Genomic DNA, 27734 nt, shown 5'->3' on the forward strand with positions numbered 1-27734 from the left:
ACGGCGCTTGCGCAGTGCCGGGGGGGCCGCCGGGAGTTGTAGTCGATCGACGCCGGTCGCACCCGCTCCCGTTATTTGTGGTTAAAGCGCCGATGGGGTTAGATATCCGAGCGTTACCTGAGGTGAGAACTGACGGCGCGATGAAAAGGGAGAGGCGTGATGGAGAATAGGAGGCCGGCGGGCTGCTTTGTGAGGAGAAAACGTCGAGTGAATGGAGGGAATGTGAAGCCGCGGAGCAGGAAGGGGTAAACGTCATCACGTCGGCGGGGAACCCGGCTTTACGTCATCGCGTCGGGTGGCTGGAAGGGGGAGGGGAAGGGCTGAGGGCCGCTGCCCGGCGCGATGACGTCACGGGGAGGCTCCGGGTGGACGGAGGGCGCCGTGACGTCACGGCTGGCTGGCCACCCGGCGGGCGGGCGGGCGAGAGGGAAGCTGCAGATGAATGAACCGGGCGGCCGCTGGCATGATTCAGGTGGGCACCGTGTCTCCGCATTGGCTCTGGGAGGGTGCAATGCCAATGCATCTTTCCTTTGCACGTCGGAGGGAGGCAGGCAACCCTGCATTTGTAGCCATGCACCGACCGATTTTGCATTTGTGTGTGTGTGTGTGTATATTCTCCCTCCTCCCCTTTATATTTTTTCCTTTCTCTTTCCCTCTCTCTCTTCCTGTTCTGCGTTAATTGCAGGGTCAAGCAAAAAACTGCAAGCTCGGGCCTGAAGGCTCACCTCACATGCAAAAAGGGAAGAGAAGGGGAAGGGGGGGGGGGTGAGGATGATACGGCGCTTTGCTCCTTATTTATGTGTATTATCGTGCGAGAGACAGGGAGACAGGTGTGTTTTATATCCCCCTGCCAGTTCTGTTTGTGTTTGAGGGCTAGACTGCAAATGCAAGGCTTCACCCTGGTGCAGGTGCAATGCTGATCAGCAGGCGAGTTGTCCCTCCGAGCGTTGTGCTGGTTTGCGAGCGTATAAACGAATACATGTTCATTTAATCCTAAAGGGGGGGGGGATTAAAAAAAAAAGCCCTCATATTTGTGTAAATGTTATCTTTTTGAAACCTTTCTACAGTAGCTCGTTTTGCTCATCTTGTAGGAACGAATGCATTTTTTTCCTTTTCTCTGTGGAGAGGTTTCAAGATGTGTCAATAATCAGAAATGCCATCGTAATGTTGATTTGCCCTCAGTATGTATTTGTTTTTTTTCTTTTCGGATCGCCTGTATGATTCCCTGGCTGTTACTTGACGCAACAAAAAAAAAAAGGATTCCCTCCAGGATGTTTGTTCCTGGATTTGTATTTGGTAATAGTTGGAGGTTGTGCGTAAGTAATATAGAAGGTTGCAACCGAACCCCCTCACTGCGTTTGAATGATCTACCAACATGGAAGCAGAACACTGCAGATGGTGGAAATCAGAAGTAATAAATGTGGAAGATGTCAGCAGGAGAGAAATGGGTTTGATGTTTTGGGTCGAGGACCTTTTCATTTCTCCTAAGACAGCAGTTCTGAAGAAAGGTCAAGAGCTAAATACTGTGGAGGTAGACAGGTTGAAATAAAGGCAGAAAACACTTTAAATGATTAGCAAGTCTATAGTTTTGATGAAGACATTAAATAAAATCTCACTGCTCTCTCTCGTGCCTGGTTATTTCCAACAATTTCTGTTTGTTATTTCAATACTAATTACATAGAAACATAGAAAATAGGTGCCAGAGGAGGCCATTCGGCCCTTCGAGCCAGCACCGCCATTCATTGTGCTCATGGCTGATCATCCCCAATCAATAACCCGTGCCTGCCTTCTCCCCATATCCCTTGATTGCACTAGCCCCTAGCCCCGATCCCTTGATTCCACTAGCCCCTAGAGCTCTATCTAACTCTCTCTTAAATCCATCCAGTGACTTGGCCTCCACTGCAATTGTTTGAAATTATTACAGAGGTATGACCTTTGGAGAGGAGAGAGAAAATTGAAGGGATGGAAAAATTACTACAAAGATAGAAACAACAGTGTATTATATAATAATATTTAAATTTGCACTGGTTGCAGGTTAACTGGAATTTGGTTCAAGCTCCATCTTCAAAAATGGTTTAAATTATTCTTGCATGAACTGTGAATGAAGTATATGTCCTTAATATGGTGGGCAGACACAAAATGCTGGAGTAACTCAGCGGGTGAGGCAGCATCTCTGGAGTGAAGGAATGGGTGACGTTTCGGGACGAGACCCTTCTTTCCTACACATCCTTAAAATGGTGGTTAGGTCCTTGTATAACGACAGTTACCAGTCGCACTTGGAGAGGAACTAATAATTACGTAGCAAAATACAAGGTGCTGGAGGATCTATGGAGGGAAATGGATACAGATGCTACTTGACCCGCGGAGTTCCTCCAGCACTCTGTGTTTTGCTCAGGTGTCCAGCATCTGTGGTTCCTTGCGTCTAATAATTAGCTAGTGTGATTGATGAAAATATTTTTTAGATAGGCACCTGGAAGTGCAAGGAATAGAGTGATATGGATCATGCTCTTCATCAGTCAGTGTATTGAGTATAGAAGTTGGGAGGTCATGTTGCAGTTCTCTAAGATGTTGGTGAGGCCACGTTTGGAGAATTGTGTTCAGTTTTGGGCAGCATGTTACAAGAAAGACCTTTTCAAGCTGAAAAGAGTACAGAGAAGATTTCGGAGGATGTTGACGAGTCTCGAGGACCTGAGCTATAGGGAGATTGTACCAGTGGAGGTAGTTGAGGCAAGTACTATCACAGCGTTTAAGAAACATTTAGATGGGTATAAGGACAGGTTTAGAGGGATACGGGCCAAATACAGGCTAGTGGGACTAGTGTAGATGGGACATGTTTGGTCGTTGTCGGCAAGTTGGGCTGAAGGGCCTGTTTCCACACTCTATGACTATGTTCAGGCAGATGAGTTTAACTTGGCATCAAGTTTGGTGCAAGCATTATGGGCTGAGGCCCCGTTCCTGTGCTGTATTGTTTTATGTTGTGTCACTGGACCAGATATGGAGCTTGTTCGAAACCTTCACTATTGATCTAATGTATGTTGTGCCTATCGTTGTGTACATTTGTTCAAAATTTGAATCATTTTTAATGTTATTTGTTGGCTAATTGCATCTCTGAGCATGTTGTTGCATCAGTACAATTTATACTCTGAGTCGCCCCATGATCTCTAGCTGAAGTAACCATTTTATGTAAGTCGGGAAGAATGTCAGCAAGATTCTTTACCAGATGGATCAAAGTCCAGAGTCGAGAAATGCAGCGGGTCAGGCAGCATCTGTGGAGGGAATGGACACACGGTGTTGGGGTCAGGAGCAGAGCCCAGTTTTGTCTTCTCTTGCCATCCTCCCATGTTCAGGCAAGACAGAAATAGGTTAGTTGAAGATGTAAGTTATTAGAAAGTAAAAATACAATGTTAAATTTTGTGCCAAACACAATTCGACATTGTGGAGGGAAGTAGCCGGGGTACAGAAAAGTGATGCATTCAAAGTCTTCTGATTTTTTGGAAAGGGTTGTTTGCAGTGTCCCACCTACATTGAAAGGGGAACTATAAGGAAGACACATGGAACTGCAGATGCTGGAATCTTGAGCAAAACACAAAGTGCTGAAGGGCCGCAGTGGGTCAGGCAGCATTTGTGGAGGGATTGAAGCTCAGTCTGAAGAAGGGTCTGAACTGTAACATCATCTATTCCTTTTCTACAGAGATGCTGCCTGACCTGCACAGTTACTCCAGTTTTTTTGTGTCTATCTTCGGTTTAAATCAGATCTGCAGTTCCTTCCTACACTATTAAAGTTTTATTTGTTTTGCTTCTCCATTTCCCAGCATTTAAATTATCGGATCAAACTCAATTTATCAGAAGTGTGTTCGTATTGGCGATTCGTACAAACAATTTAAATTTTTCTTTTTAAAGTGTTGATTGACAGATTCTTGATTAGTATGGGTGTTCGGGGTTTATGGGGAGAAGGCAGGAGAATGGGGTTAGGAGAGAGAGATAGATCGGCCATGATTGAATGGCGTTGGACTCTGGGCCGAATGGCCAAATTCTACTCCAATTTTCTTCTTGCGTAAAGTTGTGCACGTCGTGTTTATTGCATTAGTCGTAACCGGGTGGACCACGTGAAGGTTACAATCTCCCATCCCTGTACTCCAACGACTCAGTCTGAAGAAGGGTCTTGACCCGAAATGTCACATTCCTTCTCTCCAGAGATGCTGCCTGACCTGCTGAGTTACTCCAGCATTTTGTGTCTATCTGCAGTTCCTTTCTAGGGAGTAAGCCATTTAGTACGGAGACGAGGAAACACTTTTTCTCACAGAGAGTGGTGGGTCTGTGGAATTCTCTGCCTCAGAGGGCGGTGGAGGCAGGTTCTCTAGATGTTTTCAAGAGAGAGCTAGATTGGGCTCTTAAAAATAGCGGAGTCAGGGGAGAAGGCAGGAACGGGGTACGGATTGGGAATGATCAGCCATGACCACAGTGAATGGCGGTGCTGGCTCGAAGGTCCGAATGGCCTACTCCTGCACCTATTGTCTACACCTATGATTTATGAACTGGTCGGTTGAATCAGGACTCGGCAAATGTCAGGCTTTGCACCAAGCGTTTGATTGTACTGCAAACAAAACCAATATACTTGAGTCTTTAAAGACTCAAAGAAACAAACTGAAGTGAGAATCCAAGCAACCTTTGTCAATAAAAATAGGCTGAGTTCTGCAGAAAATGCAGTGAATTGAGAGTAATTATATAAGATCATTGAGGTTGGCACTAGGCTCAATTAATGAGGGGGAATTATCAAATCATCTGTGTTCTGGCTAGTAATAGCATTGACAGCAAACAAAGCAAATTTAAATTGAGCAAGAATGGACATTCTGCGATACAGTGTGCTGGAGTTACTTAGTGGATCACTGGAGAGCATGGATAGTGCATCTCTGGAGAGCATGGAGAGATGACATTTCAGGTTGGGATTCTTCTTCAGTCGTCTTCAGGCAGGAGAATGGGGTTAAGATGGGCCGAATGGCCTAAATTCTGCTCCTATGACTTGCGTGAGTTGCTGCCTTGGCCAACTGCATCCTTCTGTTGAAAGTGTTCCCGCAATGCTGTAGTTTGGGGAGTTCCAGGATTGAGAACCGCTGACGGTGACGGAGCGACACTTCTGGATGCTCTGGGACTGCAACTCACGGATGCAAGTTTTGTGCTCCAATTCGTTTTGTCTTCAAAAGAAACAGGAACTCCAGATGCTGGAATCTTGTGCAAAACACAAAGTTCTTGAGAAGCAGTGGGGCAGCCGGTAGAGTCGCTGCCTCACAGCGCCAGAGACCCAGGTTCGATCCTGATCTCGGGTGCTGTCTGCAGTGTTCGCACGTTCTACCTGTGACCGTGTGGGTTTTCTCCAGTTTCCCCCCCCCCCCCCCTCCACACATCCCAAAGACATGCGGGTTTGTAGGTTAATTGGCCTCTGCAAATCGCCCCTAGTGTGTAGGGAGTGGATAAGAAAGTAGAATGACGTAAGCTGGTGTGAGCGGGTGATCGATGGTCGGTGTGGACTCGGTGGGTCGAAGGGCCTGCTTCCATGGTACATCTACAAACTGAACTAAACTCAGCAGGTCAGGCAGCACCAAAGATCCTATAGCTCTGCTATAAGATCTTTGGGCAGCACCTCTGGAGGGCGTGGACAGGCAGCTTTGTGGGTCAGGGCCACTGAATGGTGGAGGTTGTGGATTATATAATCTACAGTTGTTACCTGTTCCATTTGTATGTTAAACATTTCCAGCACACAAGTGTGCCACTTTTGCGAATAATTTATGTACTTTTCCATGAAATGGGATGTTCATCATTCAAGGACATAATCAAAAGATACTTGTATTCACTGGATTTGCTAAGTATTCTTTTAAACCACTCAGAGTCCGTGACCTTCAGACTATCTGTTCTCGTGCAAATCAAGTCAAGTCAAGTTTATTTGTCACATACACATACGAGATGTGCAGTGAAATGAAAGTGGCAATGCTCGCGGACTTTTTTGCAAAAGACAAACAACCAAACAACCAAACAAACTATAAACACAATCATAACACACATATTCTTTTACATAATAAATAATGGAAGGAAAGACGTTCAGTAGAGTTAGTCCCTGGTGAGATAGGCGTTTACAGTCCGAATGGCCTCTGGGAAGAAACTCCTTCTCAACCTCTCCGTTCTCACCGCATGGCAACGGAGGCGTTTGCCTGACCGTAGCAGCTGGAACAGTCCGTTGCAGGGGTGGAAGGGGTCTCTCATGATATTGTTGGCTCTGGAGTTGCACCTCCTGATGTATAGTTCCTGCAGGGGGCAAGTGAAGATCCCATAGTGCGTTCGGCCGAACGCACTACTCTCTGCAGAGCCTTCTTGTCCTTGGCAGAGCAATTCCCAAACCAGATGGTAATGTTCCCGGACAAGATGCTTTCCACCGCCGCTGCGTAGAAGCACTGGAGGATCCTCGGAGACACTCTGAATTTCCTCAATTGCCTGAGGTGGTAAAGGCGCTGCCTTGCCTTACTCACGAGTGCTGAGGCGTGTGATGCCCATGTCATATCCTCGGAGATGTGGACTCCCAGATATTTAAAACAGTTCACCCTATCCACAGGATCCCCATTTATCCTCAATGGAGTGTACGTCCTCGGATGATGTGCCCTCCTAAAGTCCATGATCAGCTCCTTCATTTTTTTGATGTTCAAGAGGAGGCTGTTACCCTGGCATCAGGGGGTTGTTTACTAGTCAGCATAATGTATTTTGCACAGTTTAAACATGAGGTAACTTTTTTTTTGAGGTTCACAGACTATGTGATGCCTGCATAAGTACGGGCAACTGCATGGTGAGCCAAACAGTGTGACAATTTAATTGATGTTTTCTCTTACGCAAGCAGTCAGTGTTAAGATCTTCAAAGTATCATGCTCTTGTTAAATACCATGCCGTGGAGGCTTTCATTGAATTTAACGAACCTTTGCAGATAGGGTTTGAGGGGGCGAAAGAGATAAGGGGCCACCTTTTACGTGAGTGAGTGCTGCCCTGTTCACTCTACTTTGAATGGAGTTGCCACATCCTGTGTGTAGACACAAGGAACAAAGCAATTAAACTAAACTAGATGAAGTTTTGGGTTGGGACCCTTCTTCAGACTGTGTACTAGACCAGAGAAAACAGGAAGAGACCTGGGTGCAGGACAAAGCAAGCCTGTTGGCAAGTGATGGGTAGAAACACAAGGAACTGCAGATGCTGGTTTACCAAGGAAAGTCGCTAAATGCTGGAGTAACTCAGCGGGTCAGGCAGTATCTCTGGAGAACATGGCTAGGCGACCATTCAGGACGGGACCCTTCTTCAGACTCGGGACATTCCTGCACATCTTGTCAGGGCCTTCTCACTGTGAGCCAGGTTTTAAACCCACTGAAGATGAAGGAACGACAGTGTATTTGTAATTCAGGATGGCAGGATAAGACCATATGATAGGCCATAATTAGGCCTTTCGGCCCATCGAGTTTGTTTGTACCTCGTACCTTCCGAAGAATCCATACTGGAAGCGGGACAATTTTATACTGGACAATTTTTTACATTTATCAAGCCAATTAACCTCTGCCATTCAGTGATGGCTGATCTATTTTTCCCTCTCAAGACCGTTCTCCTGCCTTCTCCCTGTATTCTTTGACACCTTTACTAACCAATACTCAATGACTGCCTCTGCAGGCAATTCCGCAGATTCACCACCCTCTGGTTGAAGAAATTCCCCCATCTCCTGTTAAAAGTACAGCTTGTAATTCTGAGAGTGTGCCCTCTGGTGCTAGACTCTCTGGCCCTAGGCATCAAGAGAAGAATGCAAGTGTTCTGGTTCACCTTGTCCTGTAGAAAAACAAGGAACTGCAGATGCCAGTAATGTGGTGTGTTTAGTTTAGTTTAGAGATACAGCACTGCCCTGTTGCACAATTGCAAGAGGAGTGAATATTTAGATGTGCTCTGACATAGATGAGGTTGAATTTCACGAACGTCTATTGTAGCGTTGGTGACAAATTGGTATGTTCTCCTCTTCTCAAAAAGGAAGACAAAATGCAGGAAACTTCAGAATATTTAGCTTAACCTGTCAAAGGAAAAATGTTAAAAGCTATCATTAAAAACCAAATAGCAGGGTACTCTGCAAAAATTCAAGATAGTCAGGCAGTATCGACACGGATTTGTGAAAACGAAAACACTCAACAAATTTCTGGGAGTTTTGTGAAGAGATAACTAATGTTGTGGATCTTCCTTATTATGGCTTCGGAGAGGGGCAACATTTTGTAACGAGCATGCAGGAGAATACTTGTATATTGACAGATGGAGATGCATAAAACTGCAAATGTTGTTTTGTTTTTTTAAACAAGGCACAAAGTGCTGGAGTAACTCGGGGTCAGTTAGCATCCCTGGGGGTGAGCGACAGTTTGGCTTGAGAAGCTTCGTCAGATCCTGAATCGCTCATCAGAAATGACCCTGTGCTGAAATGTCGCCTATCCAAATCCTCCAGAGATGCTGCCTGACCAACCCACCTACTTCAGCACTTTGTGTCCGTTTTTTACTTTCATACTCGCGGTTTGACCTTTATGTAGCTCACCCCCTGCGCTCCAAGGCACAGCACCCTAGCCCAACAGTTTTTCATCCTATGGATCAGAAAGCGACGCAGGATAGGGAAGAGGCCTCGTGATAAACTCATTGGACGCTTTGAATATTTTTAATGCAATAATTGATAGACTCTTGAAAAGAAAGGGTGAGAGGGGGAAAGTGGAAAGGAGATGCGCTGGGCAGGTTTTCTTTTTTACACAGAGGGTAGTGGGGGCATGGAACATACTGCCAGGGTTAGTGGTGGAGGCATATACTTTAGACTATTTACTGTAGAGATACAGCGTGGAAACAGGCCCTTTGGCCCACAGAGTCCACGTCGACCAGCGGTCCCCGCACATTATCATTATGCTACACACACCGGGGACAATTTACAATTTTACCAAGCCAATGGTGTTAGGCCACCTTCCAACATTTCCACACGTGCCCAATTGAATGCCCACAATTTCACTTTCTTGACAAGCGAGAAAGCCCAAGCGCTTAAAGGAAAGATCGGCATCTGAGTCACTGGATGTTTTCAACAGAGAGAGTGAGATAGAGCTCTTAGTGCTAATGGAATCGAGGGATATGGGGAGAAAGCAGGAACGGGGTACTCATTTTGGATGATCAGCCACGATCATATTGAATGGAGGTGCTGGCTCGAAGGGCCAAATGGCCGACTCCTGCACCTATTTTCTATGTTTATATGTAATTAACCTACATACCTGTACGTCTTTGGAGTGTGGGAGGAAACCTACGTGGTAACAGAGAAAGTTCAAACTCCGTACAGAGAGCACCCATAGTCAGGATCGAACATGGGTCACTGGCACTGCGCCACCGTGCCACCCACTGTACGATCGTGGCATTTAAGATGTTTTTAGACATGCAGGGAATAGAGGGATTACTGATGACATGCAGGCAGAGGAGATTTTTAGCTTGGCATCATATTTAGCATGGACATTCAGGGTGCAAGGGCCTGTTTTTTGTGCTGTTTTGCAGTGTTCTAAGTTTTAAGTCTAAATGCATTTGTTAATTTTTTTGCCTGCATTCTATTTCAGCCAACGCCGTGTCTTTAATACTCTATTTTCAAGATTTATGAGTGATAAATTGTCTTAAAATACAGTTTCACAAACAGTTTTTTATTTCGCTGACATGTTCTGTGATTTATCGTCGATTGCTCAGCTCTCTATTTCAGAGGAATCGTTCCTGGCATTAACTCTAAGTGTACTGCCAAAAGTTGCCTTAAAACAATGTTTAAATGCCAAAATTGTTTGTAATATTCCTTGAATCCAGTTTAATACCGAGCTAATGAATGCTTCTGTGTTCTTGCTTGTAGGACCTGGGGTTCGCAACAATGCTGATTTATAATCAGATGCTCTCTGACACAGTGATCTAAATCGAGGCTTGCTGGTTTATCTCCAATGCAGCAGGAAGAACGTGGTTATGTGTATGTTCTGTTGGACTAACAGACAGACTAAATGCTTCCTGGCTGCCAACATAGTGCTTTGGAGCCAAAATGCCATCTTTGCCTGTCAATTAGGCCGCCGCTGCTGCTGTATTTCCACCTAAGCGATCGCTGGCACATGTATGGTGTGGGTGCCTGTGCAAAAGTCGAGGGCTGACACGGTTGCCTTGCTACATCGATCCGACGCGAATCTCTCGAAGATGTTCCTCGAGTGGCTATTGGACTGGAACTCGACTTTGGAGCGTGCCGCGGGCCTGGCGCAGGCGGGCGTGCGGGCGGCGAGGGAGTGCGACGTCACGGCGGCGACCGGCTTCGCCTGCGTCCTGGGGCTCTTCGTGTGGTACTGCTACCACATGGGCAGCGAGCAGCCCCGCAGCCACGCCCCGGTCAACGCCATCTTGCAGAGCGCCGACATGAACGGCCTGCAGAACGGCTACGCCTGCTGCCAGTCGGCCGACTGCGTGCGGTGCACCCACAACGAGGGGCGCAACCAGAAGCTCTACCACAACCTGCAGGAGTACGCCAAGCACTACTCGTGGTCGGGCATGGGGCGGATCCACAAGGGGATCCGCGAGCAGAGCCGCTACCTGAACACGCGGCCGTCCATCCAGAAGCCCGAGGTCTTCTTCCTGCCCGACCTGCCCACCACCCCGTACTTCCCGCGGGACGCCCAGAAGCACGACGTGGAGTTGCTGGAGCGGAACTACCAAGCCATCCTGGCTGAATTTGAGTTGATTTTCAAGGCATTCTCAAACTGCAGCCTCCCGCAGGGCTGGAAGGTGAACACCACCCCCCGAGGCGACTGGTTCACCTTCTACCTGGTCAACCAGGGCGTCTGCCTTCCCAGTAACTGCAGGAGGTGCCCTCGGACGTACCGGCTGCTGGGCAGTCTCCGCACTTTCATCAGTAACAATGTCTTTGGGAATGCCTGTTTCTCTGTGTTGAGCCCAGAAACTCTCATCACTGAACACTATGGTCCCACAAATGTGCGCATCCGCTGCCATTTGGGTATGTGAGTACTACAGTTTTAACGTAACAGTGGCTTTGTGTGTCTTTCAAATGCGTGCCTTTTTTTTCCTCTTCACGCGCGATAAGATAAGAATTAGTCCATTCGGCCCATCAAGTCTACTCCCCCCTACCATCTCCCCATTCGTTCATGGCTGAAGGTAGACAAAAATGCTGGAGAAACTCAGTGGGTGCAGCAGCATCTATGGAGGGAAGGAAATAGGCAACGTTTCTGAGCAAAAACACAAGGCGCTAGAGGAACTCGTATACGTGTAGGAAGGAAAAGTCTGAAGAAGGGTCTCGCCCCGAAACGTTGCCCATTCCTTCTCTCCAGAGATGCTGCCTGATCCCGCTTAGTTACTCCAGCGTAGACAAAAGTGCTGGAGAAACTCGGCGGGTGCAGCAGCATCTATGGAGCGAAGGAAATAGGTAACGTTTCGGGCCGAAACCCTTCCGGGTTTCGGCCCGAAACGTTGCCTATTTCCAGAAGGGTTTCGTCCCGAAACGTTGCCTATTTCCTTTGCTCCATAGATGCTGCTGCACCCGCTGAGTTCCTCCAGCATTTTTGTCTACCTTCGATTTTCCAGCATCTGCAGTTGCTTCTTAAACAATCATGGCTGATCTATCTTTCCCTCTCAACCCCATTCTCCTCCCTTCTCCCCTGTAACCTCTGACGCCCGTACTAATCAAGAATCTGTCCATCTCTGGCTTAAAAATATCCTCTTTTAACACCTTTTCCAATATCAAATGGAATGCCAATGATCCAAACATTGATTTGAGGGAATTATTAAGTACCACAACAGACCAGCATTGAATTGTGCCATTGCTGTGTTTATCCCTCTTTAGTTTAGTCTAGAAATACAGTGAACACACAGGCCCGCCGAGTCCGCGCCGACCAACGATCCCCGTACACTTAAGCGCCTGTCCCACTTGGGAGACCTAAACAAGAAGGTACAGGAGCCTGAAGACTGCAACAACCAGGTTCAGGAATAGCTACTTCCCCACAGCCATCAGGCTATTAAACCTGGCTCGGACAAAACTCTGATTATTAATAACCCATTTTCTGTTATTTGCACTTTATCAGTTTATTTATTCATGTGTGTGTATATATTTATATTATGGTATATGGACACACTTATCTGTTTTATAGTCAATGCCTACTATGTTCTGTGTGCTGAAGCAAAGCAAGAATTTCATTGTCCTATACAGGGACACATGACAATAAACTCACTTGAACTAAACAGCAACCTCTGGTGACCTTGTCCGCCACCCAAAAAAAATTCAAGGTTGAGGTGACCTGCAACCTCCTACCACCTCCCACGCATATGTTGAAAACCTTCGTCGACTATGAAGAAAACCGGCTTCGACTAGACCTGCGACTAAAAACGGCAACCTATTTTTAGTCGAGGCCAGTTTTAATCATGATGAAAAAATAGCAGCAAGCCTCGACCACCGCGGAAACCACTTTCGACCATTAGGGAGAGTGACCAAAACCTCCGGTGACCTCATGGAAACCTTGGGTGGCGGGCAAGGTCACCAGAGGTTGCTCTTTAGGTCTCCCAAGTGGGACAGGCCCTTAGCACTATCCTGCACACTCGGGACAATTTACAATTTTTACCAAAGTCAATTAACTTACAAACCTGTATGTCTTTGGAGTGTGGGGGGAAACCAGAGCACCAGGAGTAAACTCACAGGGAGAACGTATAAACTCCGTACAGACAGCACCTGCAGTCAGGATCGAGCCAGAGTCTCTGGCGCTGTTAGGCAGCAACTCTACCGCTGTGCCACCGTGCCAAACTTTATTTTGTCTTTCTTTCATTCGGATGAGTGATCGATTGAAAGATACAGCCCAGAATCGGGTCCTTCGGCCCGCCGAGTCCACGCCAACCATCCATCACTCGTTCACACTAGTTCTACCTTATTCCATTTTCGCATTCACTCCCTACGCGCCAGGGGCAAATTACAGAGGCCAATGTAACCTACAAACCCACACGTCTTTGTGATGTGGGAGAAAACCAGAGCATCCATAGGAAACCCACGCGGTCACAGGGAGAACGTGCATACTCCATTCAGGCAGCACCCGAGGTCAGGATTGGAACCAAGTCGCTGGCGTTATGAGGCGGTTGCGCCACTGTGTGAGCGGGAACAAATGGTTGTAGTCCTGATCGATCCATGAGGTTACCTTCCCACATTGTGCAATGAGCTGCTTGTCTGTGGGGGTTGAGTTCCTCTGCAACTTGATAAAGGCAAAGGACGGCTTGATTGCATTCATGTATGGAGTGGAGTGCGAGAGGAAACCGGACAACCCAGAGGAACCCCACGTGGTTACAGGAGGACCACGCAAACATAGAAACATAGAAAATAGGTGCAGGAGTAGGCCATTCGGCCCTACGAGCCTGCACCGCCATTCAATTTGATCATGGATGATCATCCAACTCATTATCCTGTACCTGCCTTCTCTCCATACTCCCTGATCCCTTTAGCCACAAGGGCCACGTCTAACTCCCTCTTAAATATAGCCAATGAACTGTGGCCTCAACTACCTTCTGTGGCAGAGAGTTCCAGAGATTCACCACTCTCTGTGTGAAAAATGTTTTTCTCATCTCGGTCCTAAAGGATTTCCCCTTTATCCTTAAACTGTGACCCCCTTGTCCTGGACTTCCCCAACATCGGGAACAATCTTCCTGCATCTAGCCTGTCCAACCCCTTAAGAATTTTGTAAGTTTCTATAAGATCCCCCCTCAATCTTCTAAATTCTAGCGAGTACAAGCCGAGTCTATCCAGTCTTTCTTCATATGAAAGTCCTGACATCCCAGGAATCAGTCTGGTGAACCTTCTCTGTACTCCCTCTATGGCAAGAATGTCTTTCATCAGATTTGGAGACCAAAACTGTACACAATACTCCAGGTGTGGTCTCACCAAAACCCTGTACAACTGCAGTAGAACCTCCCTGCTCCTATACTCAAATCTCACGTAGGCAGCACCCCGGGATCGAATGTAGACTGCTCATAATAAGTGATAGGAGTGAATTAGGCCATTCGGCCCACCAAGTCTACTCCACCATTCATTCATAGCTGATCTATCTTTCCCTCTCACCTCCCCATAACCCCTGACACCCGTGCTAATCAAGAATCTGACTATTAAAAATATCTATTGACGGCTTCTGCAGCCGACTGGCAATGAATTCCACAGATTTTCTGACTAAAATTACCGGTGCTGTGCAGTAGCGTTTCTACCAGATTAGTTTAGTTTAGTTTAGAGATACAGAGCGGAAACAGGCCTTTCGGCTCACCGACCAGCGATCCCCGCACACTAACAATATCCTACAAAAATAGCGGAGTCAGGGGATGTGGGGAGAAGGCAGGAACAGGGTACTGATTGGGGATGATCAGCCATGATTACATTGAATGGCGGTGCTGGCTCGAAGGGCTGAATGGCCTACTCGTGCACCTATTGTCTATTGTCATACACACTAGGGACAATTTACACTCATACCACGCCAATCAACCTACTAACCTGTATGTGTTTGGAGTGTGGGAGGAAACCGAAGACCTCGGTTAAAACCAAAGATACTAGAGGAGCTCCTCTATAATCTTTGGTTAAAACCCACCTGGTCACAGGGAGAACGTACAAACTCCGTACACTCAGCACTCGTAGTCGGGTCTCCAAGCGCTGTAAGGCAGCAACTCTACCGCTGCGCCACCCACGCCACTGTGGATTATTGTCACTTCAAACACCACCCCTGTCCCAGTCCGGTATTACTGTCTCCTCCATTCCTGCAGCAATATCCTTCAATCTTAATTACATTTCAAAGTTACGACACACTTTGGAGTAAACCAGTCCGTGCAGAAATGTATTTCTACCTTATCGCCTGATGAGTTTCCATTTCAACTCTACTTCCATTTTCTTCCAACAACCTGTGCAATGTGTTGGTAAACACTCCCGGGTGGTATCGGCCACCCCTCTGCAACCTTCCAAATTAAAAAATAAATTAAAAAATCTAATCACCTGCTCTGTTTGCGTTTCTTGCATTTAAACTTGTACAGGTCCACCACCGATTTTCCGGCAACTGATGGTCCGGCACTTCCTTTAATCCGGACAAAATTAGGATAGGAGAGTGGACTTTAAATTTCCCCCCAACCCCTGAAAATGTGGTGCTTGTGCTGTGTGAGGTGGCCGATCTCTACCTCATCGGGCTCTGGAACGTCAGCCTGGTCAGAGCCGACAGATCCGTCCCCGGAGCCGGCTTCGGCTTCGACGGCCGACTATGCGGGCCGGCGTCTCACCTCCCCGGTGGCCCAGGCGGGGCCGTTCAACACTTCTCAGGGACCTCTGTCGGTCCAGTACAACGGATAATCCGGCAAGGCCCTGGAATCAAGGGTGCCGGAGAGTCGGTGGGAGACTTGGCATCTGCGAGAAATAGTCGGGTGGTAGACAAAAATGCTGGAGAAACTCAGCGGGTGCAGCAGCATCTATGGAGCGAAGGAAATAGGCAACGTTTCGTCCCGAAACGTTGCCTATTTCCTTCGCTCCATAGATGCTGCTGCACCCGCTGAGTTTCTCCAGCATTTTTGTCTACCTTCGATTTTCCAGCATCTGCAGTTCCTTCTTAAACGCGAGGAATAGTCCGTTTGTACCAACTACTAACGGGATGGAGAGATAGTAACAAGCGGTTATGGAAATAGACAGAATGAATTTGAACATAACTGCTTGCTTGCATGTAGGACAAAGTGATGCAGTCGCAGAGAACCACTGCCTCACAAAAGCCAAAGACCCGGGTTTGATCCTGACCTCTGGAGGTGTCTTTGTGGAGTTTGCACGTTCTCACTGTGACCGCATGGAGTTCCTCCCACATCCTGCATACGTGTGAGTTTGCAAGTTGATTGGCCTCTGTGAAATTGCTCCTAATGTGCAGGGAGTGGATGGGAAAGTGGGATAGCATAGAACTAGTGAGAGGTGATCGCTGGTCGGTGTGGACTTGGTGGGCCGAAGGGCCTGTTTCAATGCCGGATCAATGGTCTGCTTGATTGTTAAAATTATGTGTTTTATTGTAAATGCTATAATAGAGGCCTCTTCCTACATCCATATCTCACTGAGTTGTGCTGCCATTGTGAATGATATCACTTGCCTATCTGGACACAAAATGCTGGAGTAACTCAGCGGGTGAGGCAGCATCTATGGAGAGATGGAATTGGCGACGTTTCGGGTCAGTTGTCTATTGTCGAGACCCTTCTTCAGACTAATGTCAGGGGAGGGGGCGGGACCTTTGTCCCGCCCCCTCCCCTGACATCAGTCTGAAGAAGGGTCTCGACCCGAAACGTCAGCAATTCCTTCTCTCCACAGATGCTGCCTCACCCGCTGAGTTACTCCAGCATTTTGTGCCTGCCTTCGATTTAACCAGCATCTGCAGTTCTCTCTTAAACAAATCACTTGCCTATCTATATCTTCTGAGTGTTCAAAAGGGAACTGCAGATGCTGGAATATGCTGAAGAAGGCTCCATAGGGTTTCGGCCCGAAACGTCGCCTATTTCCTTCGCTCCATAGATGCTGCTGCACCCGCTGAGTTTCCCCAGCAATTTTGTATATCTTCTGAGTGATGCTTCCCACTAACGCATGGTTTTTAGGGGCTGCCAACAGCCAAGTGACCCGCTTTGAGGTCATCTCTGACACTGCACTTAATTGACTCTGAAGAAAGTTCCACGGCTTTATAAAATACAGTTCAGCACAGTCCACCTCTTTTGGCCCACAATTTCAGTGCCAGACATGGTGCCAAGTTAAATTAATCTCCTCTGCCTGTGCGTGATCGTGCTCTTGTCTGCCTGCACCTAATCCATATGCCTCCATTTCCTGCACATCCATGTGCCTATCTAAAATCCTCTTAAATGCCGCAATCTTATCTGTCTCAATGTGGGGGAGTTTTAAGAAGGAACTGCAGATGCTGGAAAATCGAAGGTAGACAAAAGTGCTGGAGAAACTCAGCGGGTGCAGCAGCATCTATGGAGCGAAGGAAATGGGCAACGTTTCGGGCCAAAACGGTCTGAAGAAGGGTTTCGGTCCGAAACGTTGCCTTTTTCCTTCGCTCCATTGATGCTGCTGCACCCGCTGAGTTTCTCCAGCACGTTTGTCTACCTTCAATGTGAGGGAGGTTGGTTGATGCGATGGTCTGGGCAGCGTCAACAATTCTATTCCCTGCATCCTAATCTCTCTCACACGCCCATCTCCTCCACTTTGGATCAGGGGTGGGGAACCTGCTGCCTTAAGGCTGCATTGGGCCTTCTTGGCCATTAAGTGCGGCCTTTTGAATGAATCCAAATTTTGTAGAACAAATCCTTTTATTTTTATTAATATGTTTTTGTTCGTCTTTTATTATTTTTATTTTAATCTGAAAATGAACGTATTTAAAATACCAAAGAGTAAAAGAAGATTCAACGACATAATCCTATATCTAATTGAAGTTTTTGGATGCGGCCTTATTTAGATTACAGCTAACTTAATGCGGCCTTCCAACATGAAGAGGTTCCCCACCCCTGCTCTGGATTATGGAAAGCAACAAATTAATGTGCCTGCATTTCTGTGGAACGTTAGAGGAGTCTGGAGCACCTGGAGGAAACCCACACAGTCACAGGGAGAACTTCCCATCTCCATGCAAAGTCACAGTGGAACCCGGCTCCCTGGAACTATGAGGCAGCGACAATATCTGCAGTGCCTTTGTGCTGCCCAGAAGCATTTTATTTCGACTGATTCCAAGACGTTTCTTCATTCATCTTTAATGCTGCTTCTTTGCCAATTTTCTTTGCCTTCGTGACAGAGCTGGTGCTAATGCATCCGAAAATGCTGCAAGACTTGTGATGCCTCCCAGGTTGCTTATCAGAAAAAGCCGGAGATACGTGGCCTAGGATTATTTGGTTGAGGGTAACAAGTCCCTTCTGGCGATTGGTTCACAACCCAATGGGCCGCATGGTGGTGCAGCAATAGAGTTGTTGCCTCACAGCGCCAGAGACCCGGGTTCGATCCTGACTACCGGCGCTGTCTGTGTGGAGTTTGTACGTCCTCCCCGAGATCTTCGGCCTCCTACCACACATCCAAGGACGTACAGGCTTGGAGGTTAATTGGCTTGGTATCAATGTAAATTGTCCCTAGTGTGTAGGATTGTGTTAGTGTGCGGGGATCGCTGGTCGGCACAGACTCGGTGGGCCGAGGGGCCTGTTTCCGCGCTGTATCTCTAAACTCAACTCAACACGGGAGGTCACGATGGTTTACACAGCGACACTCTAGCCAGTTACTTTCCGAATACACTGCAAACAAGAATAATTAGAGAAACTACAAATCATGAGTATTTTAGAAACAGAAAATAGGTGCAGGAGTGGGCCATTCAACCCTTCGAGCCAGCACCGCCATTCAATATGATCATGGCTGATCATCCAAAATCAATACCCCGCTCCTGCTTTCTCCCCATATCCCTTGATTCCGTTAGCCCTAAGAGCTGAATCTTTCTTGAAAACATCCAGTGAATTGGCCTCCACTGCCTTCAGTTACAGAGAATTCCACAGATTCACAACTCTCTGGGTGAAAAAGTTTTTCCTCATCTCAGTCCTAAATGGTCTACCACTTATTCTTAAACTGTGACCCCTGGATCTGGAGTTCCCCCCAACATGGGGACCATTTTTCCTGCATCTAGCCTGTCCAATCCCTTAAGAATTTTATGTTTCTATAAGATTTCCTCTCATCCTTCCGAATTCCAGTGAATACAAGCCCAGTCGCTCCATTCTTTCATCATAGGTCAGTCTCGCCATCCCGGGAACTGACCTGGTGAACCTACGCTGCACTCCCCCAATAGCATGAACGTCCTTCCTCAAGTTAGGAGACCAAAACTGCACACAATACTCCAGGCGTGGTCTCACCAGGGCCCTGCACAACTGCAGTAGGACCTCCTTGCTCCTCTCACTGTAGCCACTCAATTCCACAGATTCATCACCCTCTGGCTAAAGAAATTCCACTGCATCTTCATTCTAAACTCTTTTAAAAAAAGGTAAATTAGATTGATGTACAGCAGCCAGTAGTGTCACACAATCTGTTACATAGTACCATTTTGTCTACAATAAAAGCACTCTATGAATTACGCTCAAATTCTGCAGGACAGGTTAAAAGAAAAAGAACAAACTCATGAGTGGAATAGAGAGGGTAACTGCACAGAGTCTTTTCCCCAGAGTAGGGGAATCGAGAATCAGAGGACATGGCTAAAAGGTGAGGGGGGAAAAGATTTAATAGGAACCTGAGGGGCAACTTTTTTCCACAAAAGATGGTAGGTGCAGGGAACAAGCTGTCGGAGGAGGTAGTTGAGGCAGGTACTATCACAATGTTTAAGAAACATTTAGGCAAGTGCGTGGATGGGATAAATTTAGAGGGATTTGGGCCAAGCGCAGGCAGGTGGGACTACTGTAGATGGGGCACGTTGGTTGGCGTGGGCAGGTTGGGTCGACGGACCTGCTTCCATGAACTGTGTGACTAGGTTGAGAAAGGGCTGTGGACCAGTGGCAGTAAATTGAATTTTGTACGGACGGATAAACATTTGATGCTTGCTGGGCCTAAAGGCCTGTTTCTCGGCCAGCTGACTCGAGGACACTGTTTTTAGGGTGTAATAGAATAAGAGGATCCAAGGTAGCTAATTGCATTTTGACTTGCATGACCCTGTTGTTTGTCTTTAATGTTGGGTGCTAGATGTCACAGTTGATACTCTTTATTGGTGTGGTATTTATAGTCAAAGTGCTGATAATCCCACTGATCGGTAAATAATTTAGAAAGCAACCTTCCAACATTAGGCTTCCTTCCAAAGCCACTGAGCAGTAACTGTGTTTAACATTCAGAAAATCACATATCATAGAGAGAAATGGAAACCCATTTTCCCTGTGTCAACCTCTCCCGCCTCCCCCTCCCCCTCCCCTCACCTACCCTAGTTATCCTATCATTTCAAGTTCAAGTGAGTTTATTGTCATGTGTCCCTGATAGTACAATGAAATTCTTGCTTTGCTTCAGCACAACAGAACATAGTAGGCATTTACTACAGAACAGATCAGTGTGTCCATATACCATTATATAAATATATACACACATGAATAAATAAACTGATGAAGTGCAAATAACAGATAATGGGTTATTAATGTTCAGAGTTTTGTCCGAGCCAGGTTTAATAGCCTGATGGCTGTGGGGAAGTAGCTATTCCTGAACCTGGTCGTTGCAGTCTTCAGGCTCCTGTACCTTCTACCTGAAGATAGCAGGGAGATGAGTGTGTGGCCAGGATGGTGTGGGTCTTTGATGATACTTTTTGAGACGGCGACTGCGATAAATCCACTCGATGGAAGGAAGGTCAGAGCCGATGATGGACTGGGCAGTGTTTACTACTTTTTGTAGTCTTTTCTTCTCCAGGGCGCTCAAGTTGCCGAACCAAGCCACGATGCAACCGGTCAGCATGCTCTCTACTGTGCACCTGTAGAAGTTAGAGAGTGTCCTCCTTGACAAACCGACTCTCCGTAATCTTCTCAGGAAGTAGAGGCGCTGATGTACTTTCTTGATAATTGCATTAGTGTTCTCGGACCAGGAAAGATCTTCAGAGATGTGCACGCCCAGGAATTTGAAGCTCTTGACCCTTTCAACCATCGACCTGTTGATATAAACGGGACTGTGGGTCCCCATCCTACTCCTTCCAAAGTCCACAATCAAAGTCCACAGGTCGCATCCTTATTTCCCTCTTGTTATCCCTCCTTCCCCCGCCAACAATGGGCTCCTCTCTTCATAAGATCATAAGGAATAGTAGAATTAGGCCATTCGGCCCATCAAGTCTACTACACCATCCAATCATGGCTGATCTATCTCTCCTTCCTAAACCCATTCTCCTGCCTTCCCCCCCATAATATTTGACACCTGTACTAGTCTATCTCTGCCTTTCCACTACTTGGCCTCCACAGCCTTCTGTGGCAATGAATTCCACAGATTCACCACCCTCTGACTAAAGAGATTTCTCCTAATTTCCTTCCTTTAAGAACGTCCTTTAATTCTGATGCTGTGACCTCTGGTCCTGGACTCTCCCACTAGTGGAAACATCCTCTCCACATCCACTCTATCCAAACCTTTCACTATTCTCCTCCTGTGGTCATCTGTTGCCGGTCCCGATTTGTTCCGCCGTTTTCTCACCTCCAGTCTATTTTCCTCCTCCACCTCGCCTTTACTTTCAGTCTGAAGAAGGGTTCTGACCCAAAACTGATAGCACCAGATGATAACACTTTGGTGTTTTAAAATTAAGTTTCTTCACCGTCCCGCTGGCTTTTCCCATTTTTGGACAATAGGACAATTTGACAAAATAGTTGTTAGATCTCCTGAAAGTAGTTTACATCCACCAAAATTCCTCAACGAGCACATTTCCACAAAATCATTCCTTAATTTCTTTACTCTGAAAACAACCCACAGCACCAGCTTTCTTTAGATTCTCCACACAACTCATAACCTCTCAGTCTGAAGAAGGGTCTCAACCCGAAACGTCACCACATTCCTTCTCTCCAGAGATGCTGCCTGTCCCGCTGAGTTCCTCCAGCATTTTGTGTCTATCTTAAACCAGTATCTGCGGTTCCTTCCTATGCCTCTGGGTGATGTTCTAATAGTATCTGTATCTACCCACACCAGATTCTTGATATCCTTTGAAAATTCTGTTACCTAGAATTAGGCAAAATATTCTAAGTGGAGATAAAAGCTCTCTTGGTTATTTTACGGTAAAAACAAGGAGCTGCAGATGCTGGTTTATACCAAAGATAGACACACAATGTTGGAGTAACCCAGCAGAGCAGAAACATAGAAAGTAGATGCAAGAGGAGGCCATTCGTCCCTTCGAGCCAATGCCGCCATTCAATGTGATCATGGCTGATCATCCAGAATCAGTATCCTGTTCATGATTTTTCCCCATATCCCTTGATTCCATTGGCCCGAGGATCTATCAGGCAGCATCTCTGGGGGAAATAGGACAGCATGGTGGCGCAGCAGTAGAGTTGCTGCCTTACATCGCCAGAGACCCTGGTTCGATCCTGATTACGATTGCTGTCTGTACGGAGTTTGTACGTTCTCCCCATGACCTCGTGGGTTTTCTCCGGGCGCTCCGGTTTCCTCCCACACTCCAAAGACGTGCAGGTTTGTAAGTTAATTGGATTAATTAAATATTGTAAATTGTCCCTAGTGTGTGTAGGATAGTGTTAATATGCGAGGAATGCTGGTCGGCGCGGACTCGGTGGGCCGAAAGGCCTATTTCTGCTCTGTATCTCTGAACTCAACTAAACTTAAAAAAAAGGATAGGTGACATTTCGGGTTGGGACACTTCCTCAGACGAAAGGTGGGGGCTGTGGGAGTGGGCGGAGAGCTGGAGGCGAGAAAAGACCAGGACAAATCGGGGCTGGGAATAAATGACTTTGGGCAGGTTGATGCCCTGTTAGGCCAGTTAATAGGCAATAGGCAATAGGTGCAGGAGTAGGCCATTCGGCCCTTCGAGCCAGCACCGCCATTCAATGTGATCATGGCTGAAAATTGTTGGCATGGGAAGGTGTGATCTCAAGAGGGAGACAATTTATGGTATGTTATTTTATGGTGTGTAAAGTGTTCCAGCCATTGCATATTTGTTTGGTATTGGCCCTCCAGAATAGCCACGATAATGTCTGACCATTGCAAACTTAAAATGTGCAGTTGTCCAAAGTATTTACACAAGCTTGGCTATGCACTCTGTAGTATTCAGCAGAAAGAGGAGCCAAGAAGGGCTCTAGCTTAAAATTATTTTCTGTCTGAAAATGGCAGTAAAATTTATATTTTGGGAGCAGGGACAGGTTGAAGTCAAGTCGAGTTTATTGTCATATGCATAAATACAGTGAGGTACAGGCCCAATGCAAATCATGCTTGCAGCAACATCAGAGGCGCAGAGGAAGAGTTGCTGCCTCATCTTCATCATCTTCATCTTCATCATCGGCGGTCACTGGAAACGAGTACGACTGTCCTCTTTTGGGAGGGCGCCTGTGCGTGACTTTGTTCAACACGGGGAGACTGGTGCACAGACAGCCACCCCACGGTCCTTGACAGATCTGGGTCGGGATCCAGTGGCATGGAGTCCAAGACGACCGGAGACACTTTTCTGCTGCAGCCTTCATCCGCCTTCCCAGCCGTTGTGACGCTCCACTAATGTCAGCCATCGTCCTCCGCCTGTTCCACCGTTGAGGTCTTGGTTGGATTGTTCTTGGTCAGAGACCTCCCCCTCGACCCTACCGCCATGGGTGGCCCTACCAGGAGCACAGCTCCAGACGGCATTGCTCTCAGGATCTCTGGTCCACACAAGCTTCTCCACCACGAAAGGTGTCCGAGACCTGTGTTTGATCCTAACCTTGGTTGCTATCCGCATGGCGTTTATACGTTCTCCCTGTGACCGCGGAGGTTTTCTCCGGGTGCTCCAAAGACATACAGGTTTGTAGGTTGATTGGCATCCACAATCAGTACCCCGTTCCTGCCTGCTCCCCATATCCCCTGATGCCGCTATCTTTAAGAGACCTATCTAGCTCTCTCTTGTAAGTTTCCAGAGTACCGGCCTCCACCGCCATCTGAGGCAGAGAATTCCACAGACTCACAACTCTCTGTGTGAAAAAGTGTTTCCTCATCTCCATTCTAAACGGCTTACCCCTTATTCTTAAACTGTGGCCCCTGTTTCTGGACTTCCCCCAACATCGGGAACATGTTTCCTGCCTCTAGCGTGTCCAATCCCTTAATAATATTATAAGTTTCAATAAGATTCCCACTCATCCTTCTAAATTCCAGAGTATATAAGCCCAGCCGCTCCATTCTATCAGCATATGACAGTCCCGCCATCCCAGGAATTAACCTGGTGAACCAACGCTGCACTCCCTCAACAGCAAAAATGTCCTTCCTCAAATTTGGAGACCAAAACTGCACACAATACTCCAGGTGTGGTCTCACTAGGGCCCTGTACAACTGCAGAAGGACCTCTTTGCTCCTATACTCGACTCCTCTTGTTATGAAACATTGTTATGAAACTCCTCTTATTATATTTACGATTGTAGTTTTGTAGCCCACTGGCAATGCTGTCCAGTTACGATGTGCCTGAATGTAAACTGTAACGATAGTCTCCTCTGTTGCAGGTTTGAAGGTTCCCAGCAACTGTGAGCTGGTGGTGGGCGGAGAGCCCCAGTGTTGGGCAGAAGGTCGGTGTTTGCTCTTCGATGATTCCTTCCTACACACAGCATTCCACGGAGGTAAGGCTGCTTACTGTTGATGACCGCTGACTCTTTAAAGTCTTACGCTTTAACATTGACTCAACGATACTTTATTGTCACACGTACTTATGAACGGTGACATTCATTGCTTTTGCACAAAGTGCGCAAAGAGGCGCCAGGTATCTGGTGATAACAAAGTCACAAATTATAACGGCGATGATCCTTCTTCGTTCTCAGCGGCCCGACCGCCTCTCCCCATCACACCGTTCACCAGCGCGCTGCCCCTCCCCAATCCCCTGGGGGTCGCCTCCCACAGGTTAGACCCTCTGGTCATAACATTGACCTCGCCGAAGTAGAGATGGTCGAAAGCATAAGTTCCTAGGAATCAATATCATCAAGTGATTTTCCTCTGTTACAATAAAATACTTTTGTACGCACACACACAAATATGCATATATATATATATGAGGTTGTGTATGTACATATATATATAACCATATAACAATTACAGCACGGAAACAGGCCATCTCGACCCTTCTAGTCCGTGCCGAACACGTATTCTCCCCTAGTCCCATATACCTGCGCTCAGACCATAACCCTCCATTCCTTTCCCGTCCATATAACTATCCAATTTATTTTTAAATGATAAAAACGAACCTGCCTCCACCACCTTCCCTGGAAGCTCATTCCACACAGCCACCACTCTCTGAGTAAAGAAGTTCCCCCTCATGTTACCCCTAAACTTCTGTCCCTTAATTCTCAAGCCATGTCCCCTTGTTTGAATCTTCCCTACTCTCAGTGGGAAAAGCTTATCCACGTCAACTCTGTCTATCCCTCTCATCATTTTAAAGACCTCTATCAAGTCCCCCCTTAACCTTCTGCGCTCCAAAGAATAAAGCCCTAACTTGTTCAACCTTTCTCTGTAACTTAGTTGCTGAAACCCAGGTATGTGTGTGTACATATTATATAATCTGTATATGTGAGTATGTGTACATATACATACACTGAACCTTTTTTCGAAAGGGGATGAAGATGGAGGAAACTTGTCCCTTGTGTGTGTAGGATAGCGTTAGTGTGCAGGGATCGCTGGCCAGCGAGGACTCTGTGAACCAAAGGGCCCATTTCTGCGCTGTATCTCTAAAGAAACTAACAAAGCTCATTGTGACACGGGGTTTTTTGTGCCTTGCCATTGCAGGTTTGGGCGAAGGCGGTCCGAGAGTGGTCTTCATGATCGACCTGTGGCACCCGAACGTCGCCGCCACCGAGCGTCAAGCCCTAGACTTCATCTTCTCTCCGGCCCGCTGACTCCACTTGCTCCCTGTTTTAATCTTCCCCCTGCGCGGCAGACCTCGGAAGGAGCGGAGGAGCACCGGACGGGATGAGGGCATTTGGATCATTCGCCCTGCTGCCCCCTTCTCATTTCACCAGAAAAGAACTAGGGGGGCAAAACAAGGAAAAATCGAAGCTTTGTTTGCTGAAACTGCACGCCGTGTCGTGTTAATGGTTAGATGGAGGGGAAAAAAATTCCAAGATTTATTTATTTATGTATTGCTTCGGATTTATTTTTTTAACAAAGTGGATCGGGCTTGATTTCCTTTCATTCCACCAGTCAGTGGGATAGGTTTGTACTGCCTGTAAGATTTTTTTTCTTTCTCTCTGCATCTCAGCCAGTGGAATTATTTTCCTCGCGCTGTGTGTTTGTGATTTTTATTTTATTTTTTAATCGTATCTCCTCTGTGAGAGCTATGCCAGGTGAGACACTGTGAAAGTTTTACTGACCCAGATCTGGTCTGGTCGTCAGCGTTTATTTTGGGCGGGTGGGAATAGGTAGGGATATGTCGAGCTGGGCGGCCGGAGGAAAAAAACCCCACACACAATGGCAGTCCAAGAATTTTCCAAAGAAATTCCTGGGATTGTGTGCCCGTGTACAGGTGAGTGGAGAAAGATTCTTGTTGAGCATGTGAAAAAAAATTATGACTGGAGTTTCCAGATCAGTTAGCGATCTCTCACAGACTACTGTACTTACTTTCTAGCTTCTGTACCTCAGCAGTTTTAATGTATTTTGCAAATGCGGGAGGGGGGGGGGGGAACGACGTTTAAAATATAAAGGATTAGTTTTATATTTAACAAAAAAAAAGGGATTTGAATGTGTTAAAGGAAACTTCGACACAAAGGTTGTCCTGTTCTCAATCAGGGAAAATGGCAGATGTTGGGCACATAGAGAGTGCTGAATGTGACGAAACAGACAAGTTTAGGAAGTGACGCTGGGATTATTTCGATTATTTTTGAACTGCTAGTACTTCATTTAAATTTTTTTTTTTTTAAATTCAGTATAATTCATTATCACTGGTAATAAATGGGAAGTTATTTGATACATTGGCCTTCCCTATGCAGTAATGGGAATGAATGAGAAGATATCATAATTTAGTTTTAATAGTTAAATAGGTTTACATTTATTTTTAATCTATCAGTCATTTTTTTTTTTTAAATGTCTTTCTTCAATTTGAAGAAAACTAATTTTAGGTCATTTTATTTTAAAAAATTGTCGATTGGGATTTCTTTGGGATTAAAGCAACAGTTATCTGCTTTTTGCCTTTTGTGTCATCAAAGAAGCAATATTTGGTCAACAGCATTGGAAGATTATTTTTGACTTGTGCAGTGACTGAAGAGCGTCAGGCTGTGGTAAAGAGTGGTGCCACACTCTTGTCGTTTCACAATGCCGCGGTAAAGTGCAGAAGCACCGTACGAGAAGAGAAAAGGTCTGCACATTCCTATCATCGCCAACTCCATGTCTTAAATGCTTGGTCCGAGCATTGTCCCAGTGAGCTCTGCATAAGATTGTCCTCTCAACAGATGGTCGACCACTCTACTGTGTTCTCGGATGCTTTGAATGGTAGATTTGTGTTTGAACCAAACTGAGTTGACGGGTTGGAACCTTAAAACAGCCGCCTGAATAAGGCGAGGCGATCTTCCACATTCAACTGTAACCAAGCCTGGGCTCTTTGTACCATGTGAACTTAACTTGTAGTGCTGCAGTTATCGACTTTGATTACAAAATGTAGTAAAATATTACTTTTCTATTTGTGCCACCAGTGAATTAGCACTTATGTGAACTTGCGTCTTAAAGGGGACTAATGCAATGCCACATAATTCAGTTTTAACATCTATGCTCTTCATGATGCAATGTGATGCTTGCCTACGACTGTGAGTCTGACATTTCCATTTGATGAACTATATTTTCATACGTATGCTTACCTCTGCGGGCCTAGTCATTTTGGTTGCGTATCTGGCCACTCGATTCCTTCACACCTTTGGGGTGAGCCACTTCTATTGATGCACTTTACTATATATGATGATCGCTAATGCATTGCATGTCTACACATGGAATTGTGCTGGTGCAAGATTTGAAGAAATAAACCACACATTAAGTTTTATTGCTGTGTCTT

General features: G+C 46.5%; 1 protein-coding gene across 3 annotated transcripts; it reads left to right on the top strand.

Moving 5' to 3' along the window:
* asphd2 (aspartate beta-hydroxylase domain containing 2) lies at nt 1-27722 on the top strand. Of its 3 annotated transcripts, none has more exons than XM_033043803.1 (4): nt 1-122; nt 9908-11044; nt 24214-24327; nt 25484-27722. In XM_033043803.1, the coding sequence occupies exons 2-4, from the start codon at nt 10159-10161 to the stop codon at nt 25591-25593; spliced, it is 1110 nt and encodes a 369-aa protein (XP_032899694.1). In that variant the 5' UTR covers nt 1-122; nt 9908-10158; the 3' UTR covers nt 25594-27722. The 3 variants fall into 3 exon arrangements, 2 of the variants coding, with proteins under 2 accessions (XP_032899694.1, XP_032899693.1); XR_004415748.1 differs by lacking the exon at nt 1-122 and adding an exon at nt 387-472 and having other exon boundaries at nt 9908-11048; XM_033043802.1 differs by lacking the exon at nt 1-122 and adding an exon at nt 387-472.
* Nucleotides 27723-27734: the final 12 nt, after the last annotated feature.

Source organism: Amblyraja radiata, chromosome 25 (genome assembly GCF_010909765.2).
Source record: "Amblyraja radiata isolate CabotCenter1 chromosome 25, sAmbRad1.1.pri, whole genome shotgun sequence".
In the NCBI taxonomy this organism is placed as follows: domain Eukaryota; kingdom Metazoa; phylum Chordata; class Chondrichthyes; order Rajiformes; family Rajidae; genus Amblyraja; species Amblyraja radiata.

Coding starts and splice junctions, on each gene's coding strand:
- asphd2 (XM_033043803.1), top strand. CDS start 10,159: ATGGTGTGGGTGCCTGTGCAAAAGTCGAGGGCTGACACGGTTGCCTTG. Junction 11,045..24,213: donor GCGCATCCGCTGCCATTTGG/GTATGTGAGTAC, acceptor CCTCTGTTGCAG/GTTTGAAGGTTCCCAGCAAC. Junction 24,328..25,483: donor ACACACAGCATTCCACGGAG/GTAAGGCTGCTT, acceptor TTGCCATTGCAG/GTTTGGGCGAAGGCGGTCCG.